Source organism: Nematocida parisii (genome assembly GCF_000250985.1).
Source record: "Nematocida parisii ERTm1 unplaced genomic scaffold supercont1.2, whole genome shotgun sequence".
NCBI lineage: Eukaryota > Fungi > Microsporidia > Nematocida > Nematocida parisii.
The window spans coordinates 325,395-333,397 of NW_013524647.1; the positions used below are offsets into that span (position 1 = coordinate 325,395).

At 30.3% G+C, this 8,003-nt stretch overlaps 5 protein-coding genes across 5 annotated transcripts; all 5 read left to right on the top strand.

The window, feature by feature from the left end:
* Positions 1-386: 386 nt before the first annotated feature.
* NEPG_00893 (uncharacterized protein) lies at positions 387-3,152 on the top strand (the record flags this gene model as incomplete). The annotated part of the gene is made up of 1 exon (XM_013203268.1): positions 387-3,152. The coding sequence occupies one exon, from the start codon at positions 387-389 to the stop codon at positions 2,919-2,921; it is 2,535 nt and encodes an 844-aa protein (XP_013058722.1). The 3' UTR covers positions 2,922-3,152.
* A 650-nt stretch (positions 3,153-3,802) lies between these two features.
* NEPG_00894 (uncharacterized protein) lies at positions 3,803-4,342 on the top strand (the record flags this gene model as incomplete). The annotated part of the gene is made up of 1 exon (XM_013203269.1): positions 3,803-4,342. The coding sequence occupies one exon, from the start codon at positions 3,803-3,805 to the stop codon at positions 4,340-4,342; it is 540 nt and encodes a 179-aa protein (XP_013058723.1).
* On the top strand, positions 4,305-6,631 carry NEPG_00895 (uncharacterized protein; the record flags this gene model as incomplete). Its single annotated transcript, XM_013203270.1, has 1 exon — positions 4,305-6,631. One exon carries the CDS (start codon positions 4,305-4,307, stop codon positions 6,402-6,404), a length of 2,100 nt encoding a protein of 699 aa, XP_013058724.1. The 3' UTR covers positions 6,405-6,631.
* Positions 6,632-6,748: 117 nt separating this feature from the next.
* Positions 6,749-6,976, top strand: NEPG_00896 (uncharacterized protein; the record flags this gene model as incomplete). Its single annotated transcript, XM_013203271.1, has 1 exon — positions 6,749-6,976. One exon carries the CDS (start codon positions 6,749-6,751, stop codon positions 6,974-6,976), a length of 228 nt encoding a protein of 75 aa, XP_013058725.1.
* A 225-nt stretch (positions 6,977-7,201) lies between these two features.
* Positions 7,202-8,002, top strand: NEPG_00897 (uncharacterized protein; the record flags this gene model as incomplete). Its single annotated transcript, XM_013203272.1, has 1 exon — positions 7,202-8,002. A coding segment is annotated over one exon (801 nt), but the record flags the coding sequence as incomplete, so codon positions are not given.
* Position 8,003: the final 1 nt, after the last annotated feature.

Below are 8,003 nucleotides of genomic sequence, written 5' to 3' on the forward strand. Positions count from 1 at the left end.
GATATATTTATATCGTCTGGTTTTTCAGATTCATCTTGGTATTCTTTCTTATGTATATTCCTATCCCGTACAGCTATGCGTATACTATATTCTTTTTAGTAATCTGTATGATATTGTTTTTAAAAATAAACTAGTATTACTTTTGCCTTTATTTGCACATATAAATCTATTTTACTCCCTTTATTCTTATTGTCATATGCTTTTTATCTATTTCTTGGCCTATTCTGACATCTATTAAGCACTTATATTTAATATCTCAGAGATAACCCCTGTAATATAAATATAATTTTATATTCCTTCTAATATAAATGTATCATATGATTATATTTAATCTAATATTGATTTATTTTATAAATATAAATATAACTCAAAAAAATAAAAAATAAATGTACTTTATTAGACACATACTTGTGCTATTCTATATAATATGTATAAAAGCAAGAATGGTATGGGAAGATGTAAAAGAATTTAAATCAACTTGTATAGGTTTATATAGGGGCAACGAAAGAATGGTATCTTCACTTGTGTCATTACACCCGGCAATCTTATATGTTAATAATAGGCTTGGATTAATACATAACCTAAGCATGTTTTCTTATGAAATAGATAGAAAATTGAAATTGGAAATTAAATGTAATGCATTTGGCGGTAATAGTTATAAATGCCGTAAAACATCTGATAAGAATGGGGTTCATCGTTTAAAACATAGCAATCGATACTTATCGATTATGCATTTAAATTTACATAGGTGTTTAATTGACATGTTTCCTATAGTAGATGGAAGAGCAATAATTTATTCAAAAGAAAAAAATTCATTTTTTAGTTTTATTGATGAGATCCCATCGAACAATAACAAGTTTGGCTTGCTTGCTTCTTTATTTCTACTTTCTGAAGGGATAGATATTTCTTTGGAAATAAAAAGGAATGACCTTAAAGAGGATATGCTTGTTCTTAAAACATCTAAAAATAGCACTAAGAATTACTTTACCGATGAATTGAGACTAGAGAGCAAATGTTACCCAGATTTAGATGAAAAAAAACTATCTGTATCTGATAAAAATTTTAGACGTCGTATACGTAATAAGTATTACCAGAAACAAACTAAAGATATAGTTAATTTTTATAAAGAAGTTAAAGATAGAATATTAAAAAATTTGTCTAATTGCAGTAAAGATAAAATCAATCAGCATGAAGATGATTATATAAACAAGGCCCAATTACTTATACAAATGTATATATTCGAGTATATATCCACTAAAAAAGACATGAAAGCGTATCTTATAGAAACATTTAATATACTAAAAGAACACGTTGATGCAGTAGAAAAAGAAGAGTCTAATGATATAGGAGAATTTGCTATAAATGTTTTTAACAGTCTTTTCTGCCCTATAAATAAGAAAGCGCTAGATGAAGAAGCGAAAACTATGAAAAATATAACTGAAATCCATAAGAATCTGAGTAACTGTGTGTTTGTTCCCTTTCATAGAGAACCATCTATGCCAGATATTTTACACACTTGCGAAAAAATCAATGAATTATTATTAATTGGCATGGCTTCTAACTCTAACTGTATAACTAATGCTCTCACCAACAGCTTCTATTCCAGTGAAGACACCCCTTTTCAATTAAAATCGCTTACTATTGGGACCGAAATTGGCATACTTACTCTGCTCTGCTGTTGTTTCTATGACAGCCAAGGAATGGAGTACACTCTTAAAACAATTAAATATCCTCCTAACGAATTAAAATTGTTTTTCACTAAGTACAGAGACCTATTTGACACAGAAGATTTAAGTGTTCATTACGACTGGCATAGGATAATTAATTATATGAAAGTCGGGGATGAATTTTGCGAACGCAGTAAAACCCAGTATTATAATGGGGGTTTGCTAAGTATGCTTTCTATTATTTTAGATATAACTAATGGGCCTAATAACATAATGGTAGAATTAGATGAGCTTATTGACAAAGTAAGAAAACGAAAGATATCTGACCCATGTATAACGATGAGTATTTGTGATTTAGTTGAAAAAATACTGAATGGACTTTCATATAATAAACAAATGAAAGTAACATCAGATTCTTGCCTTAAAATAGATAAAGCTAAAGACTGTGAATTTGATGCATTTGGAAAACTGTCTTTAATAATCTCTGGCGATTCTAAAATTGTAAGAATACTGACTATGGAGTTTAGCCTTGATAAAGTAACTTCTACGTATGATGATGTATATGAGTGTATGAATAAAACTGAGAATGATTCTTCTCTAAAATCTAGTATAAAGAAAATAGTTGATATAGGTATTTCTTACGACCAAAAAAACATCACTAGAATTGGCAAAACAATTGTAAAATACGCTAACTACATAACAGGTGCAATTTATAATATAGTGGATAAAAATACAAAACCGTGCTATGTTCAATATTTAAATTCAGCCCAAAAGCGGAATATTATGCCAGATCAATGCGAAGCATTTTCATATGGAAGAATTATATATACACCTGACAAAATGCATTTAATAAAGTCTATCTCGGCAATTAAATATATTGAGGAGCCACTGAAACATTTGTTTTATCGAAATATTATTATTAGTGTTATAGGAAGTATGCTAAATTTCAAAGAAAGCGCAATAGATAAATTCATTTGTGCTATTGCTGCTGATTTGGGAATTGACTCCTTTAATGACAATATAATAATGAATGAAGATATTTATTCGAAATTAATAGCTGGTACTATATTTGTGATGCCAGAATTAGATTTAGATGAAGATTCAGATAATTCAGATGAAGATTCATATAAAGAAGCGGATGAAGATTCAGATAATTCGGGTTATTCAGATAAAGATTTAGATAATTCAGATAATTCAGATGAAGATTCATATAAAGAAGCGGATGATGATTCAGATAACTCAGATGAAGATTAATATGAATAAGGAGGCTGTGTTATATACTAAGTATATATACATTTCATATGTCTGTGTACTAAGCTATATAATATATCTAGAGTGACTTAAAAGAAAGAGTTAGTGATTTCCGGCCATGCTATACAGATATAATCAGAAAAACACTCAATAAGACTTTTTACTTTATACTAGCCAGTAGTGGTTGCATCCCATCCAATATGCCAACTATTATGGATAGCATAACAATAAAAGAAATAATTTTAGGATTTCTATATTTTAAGGAATTATTTTAATCCCAGCAGAATGTAATTAATAAGAAGTATACCAAATTCAGACTTAGCTTCAGCTTTTTTTATTATTCTTGCCATATAAAATTTTAAACATTTACATATTATAGCACTAGATGACTTCGCATAGATATGTGTGTGGTACCCACACTAGGCATGGTTCATCATATAATATAAGCCATTGGTTGATTCTTTAAAAGGAACATTAAGACACTTTAATGTTTATTGGATTTGAATATGCCTTTATATACCGCATGTTCAATTTAATTCATATTAACTTGTTTATGTAATCATTCAGATAACTCATATTACTATATTTGTACTAGTCTTGCCATACAGCATAAACTAGTATTGTTTTGTCTCTATTTGCCTCTTAGAATCTTGGGCTGCTCATTTTACTCCTTTATTTTTATTATTATACAATTGTGTATATTTTTTTCACCCTATTTTATCATCTATTAACTACTTATAACCCGAATATCTCAGAGATAGCCCCTGTAATATAAATATAATTTTATATTTCTTAAATATGACATATGATTATATTTAACCCGAATAGCTGTTTAATTAAATCAAAAATTTAAAGTATAAATATAACTCAAAAATAAAAATTATATGTACTTTAGATACTGTATAGTGCTATTATACATAACAAATATAAAAGCAAGAATGGTATGGAAAGATGTAAAAGAATTTAAAAAAATTGTTGTTGGTTCATATAAAGATGTGGATAGAATGGTATCTCCACATAGCTCTAAGCATCCTACAAACTTATATATCAATGGTAAGCTTGGATTTATCTATAATCTAAGCGAGTTTGGTTGTGAAATAGATGTAAAATATAAAATGGAAGTTGCAACTAGTGAATCTGGCGGTAATATCTATAAATGCAAAAAAACATCTGATAAGAATGGCATTCGTAGTTTAGACAATAACCAATCTCTCTCTTCAAATATATCTTTGAAATGTTGTAGGTGTTTAATTGACATGCTTCCTACAGTGGATGGAAGAGCAACAATTTATTCAGAAGAAAAATATTCATTTTTAGCTTTTCTTAATAATATTTCAGAGAAAAAAGACAGACTGAGACTGCTTGCTTCATTTGTTTTTACTTTCTATGGGGGTAGATGTTTCTTTAGAAATAAAAACAAATGAAGCTAAACATGACGTGCTTGTTCTTAAAACATCTAGATATAGCACTGAGAATTACTTTAGTACTGAATTAAAGCTAGGAAATAGAATTTACAAAAATAAAATGCATGAAAATGAACCATGCTTGCTAGATGATAAATATTATTACACGCAAACTGAAAATATAGTTGATTTCTATAAAGAAGCTAAATATAAAGAATTAGAAAATAGATTCGATCCTACTACTGATTTCAATACTAAATATGCTGTGCGTATGGCTAAATTACTTATACAAATATATATATTTGAGTATATATCCAGTAATGAAGATGTAAAAGCATACCATATAGAAACATTTAATATACTAAAAGAACATGTTGAAGCAATAGAAAACCAAAAACATTTAAAGTTAAATTCTGCAGACAGGCTCGCTATAACTGTTTTTAAAGATATATTCTGTCCTATAAATGAAGAATTTTTAGATATAGAAGCAGAAAAAATTGAAAATATAGAAAGTGCTAATAATTATGTGAGTAAATATGTGTTTATTCCCTTTCATAGAGAACTATCCATGCCAGATATTTTACGTACTTGCTACAAAAATAATGAATTGTCCCTAACTGGCATGGCTTCTAGTTCTATGAATACATCCAACCCATCCATGCATTTCTCTCCTACTAACCTAGAATATCTTTCTGGTTTAGAAAAGCTTACTATTGGGACAGAAACTAGCATACTTACTCTACTTTGCTGCTGCTTCTATAACAGCACAGATATGGAGTACACTCTTAAAAGAATTGAAAGTTCTCCCGTAGAATTAAAGCAGTTCTTTACTAAGTACAGAGACCTATTTGACACAGAAGATTTAAGTGTTCACTATGACTGGTATAAGTTAATTAATGATTTGACACATAAGAATTCATCAAATTCTAGCCTTAAACCCCAGTATTGTAATGGAGGCTTGCTAAGCATGCTTTCTATTATTTTAGACATAACTAATATGTTTGAAGTCATAAAGGAAGAACTAAATGAGCTTATTAAAAAAGTAAGAGAAGAAAAAAACTTAAGCTCAAAACTGACGGCGGATACTAATAATTTAGTTAATAAAATATTGGCCTTGCTTTCATTCAATAAAGAAATGAAAGTATCGGCAGACACAGATCTTAGAATAGGCACACTTGAAAACCATGAATCTGATATATTTGGGAAATTGCATATAAGCATCTCCACTACTCCTTCAATTGTGAGAAAATTAACTATCAATTTTAATTTTGATAAAACAACTGCTGAATATGTGGGCATGTCATATAACGGCGATTATGTGATAAACAAGTATATTGATTCTATGTGTAATATAGCAAATAAAATCGAATTTCATCCTACTGGCGCCGATTTAAATGAAATTTTTAGTTTCATTATGCACAAAGTGGATAAATTAAATAGTATGCTATATAGAAAGGAACCGCTATACTCTACTATATCTTTTAATTATGCTCTACTTAAGCTTAAACAATTCGATCTATATTATCTATTTTCATGCGGAAGAATTATATATACATCCGATAAAAAGCAGATAGTAAAATGTATCTCGTCATTTGATTATAATAATAGTGATAAAAATAACTATTTCATTGGTAGAAATGTTATTATTAATATTGTAGGAAGTATGATAAATTTCAAAACAAGCGCAATAGATAAAGTATTTTGTGCTATTGCTTCTGATTGGGGGGTTGAGTGCTTTAATGATAATATAATAATGGATAAAAAAGTTTATTCAAAATTAAAACCTGGTACTAGATTTGAGATGCCAAATTTAGATTATGATGTTGATTCAGATAAAGAAGCAGATAAAGATTCAGATAAAGAAGCAAATAAAGATTCAGATAAAGATTCAGATAAAGAAGCAAATAAAGAAGCAGATAAAGATTCAGATAAAGAAGCAGATAATTTATATGATGATTCTGATGAAGAAGCAGATGAAGATTCAGATAATTTATATGATGATTCATATGATGATTCAGATAATTCATATGAAGATTCAGATAAAGAAACGGATGATGATTCTGATAATTCAGATGAAGATTAATATGAATAAGGAGGCTGTGTTATATACTAAGTACATATACGCTTCATACGTCTGTGTACTAAGCTATATAATATATCTAGAGTGACTTAAAAGAAAGAGTTGATGATTTCCGGGTATGCTATACAGATATAACCCGAGCACTCAATAAGACTTTTTACTTTATACTAGCCAGCAGTGGTTGCATCCCATCCAATATGCCAACTATTATGGATAGCATAACAATAAAAGAGATAATATAAAATGGATAGTTTTTCTTAAATATAACCGGTGTGTAACTTGAATTGGCTGCCCAGCCTTTTAATATCTGATTGGTGTAGTTAAATTCTTCTATCACCAGTTTATTTATGTCTTCAAGTGTTTCTGTTATTATTCTTGGTCTAATTCATCTGTATTGTTTTTACAGTAATTTCTATTTCTTTATTTTTATACAAGCATCCACTGAAGATAATTTAAATTTTACAATAAAGTACACTTTTATAAAACTAGTCAGAAATTTACTGCTTAACATAATAATATTAATACAGAAAATACAAAAATATATTAAACCACACAAATTAAACAACCACATATAAAATATAACACAATACAGCAGAAACACTCAAATATACTATAGATACCCTATACTGAATACATTACTTGTATTTAAGTGTAGTAGGTACATCACAACTAAATAGTATTATTATGATTATTTTGAACCGGGATATTGGATTTTTAATATAGAAGGGTCTTAGACCAGGTCTTTTATTTGTTTATCACAAATCACGTGTATATTAGGGTTTGTTGATGTTTGCACGCAAATGCAGAAGAAAAAAGAGCATCAGAAGACTAAATCAGAGAAGACTTCTTTGTACGGAAAAGTAAAAAGATTCTTTTTTGGCACGTCCAAGAGAAAGGCTGTAGCAGATGCGCCTAAAGACGCACACACTGCAGAAGAAGTCCCGCCTAAAAAAAGGAACACCAAAACACTGCCATCCTCTTCGGAAGTAATAGCACTCAAAGACAATAGGAAACACAAAGACAGTGAGGATAGCGAGCCTGCCATGCCACTTGTACAAGAGGAGCAGGCTGCTCCCATACTATTGCTGGAAGCGCCTGTCACTACAGAAGTGCCATTGTTAGAAAACAAAAAAAGTCTGGTAGAAGTACCTGTGCCCACACTAGAGAGCATTTCTGTAGAAGAGTCAGCTGCCGCAACTGACCAAGCTGTAATCACTGCCATTATGGTATGCGAATCTTCAAAGGACTACCCAACCACTGAACACACGCCAGCCACTGTGCCAGTGAATGGCCCTGTGCTAGTGCATGAAAACACAGTGAGTCAAGCTGTTAGTGGCAGTATACAGAGCACAGTAGAGTCAGATAAGCAGTCTGAGGAGTCTGCTATTACTGAGCAGCAGAGTGCTCTAAGCAGCCTTCTATTCTTCATAAACGAGATGAATGAGATTGCCATGTGCACAGATGCAATGAGTGACATCACATACTTCCCGGCTCTAGTCTTCTTCAATGAAACCAGAAAAGGCAATAGTATGCCAGATGACATTGTTTCGTCAAACTATGCATTTCACAGCCTGGGCAAGTGCCAGCCAGCAAACACAACCG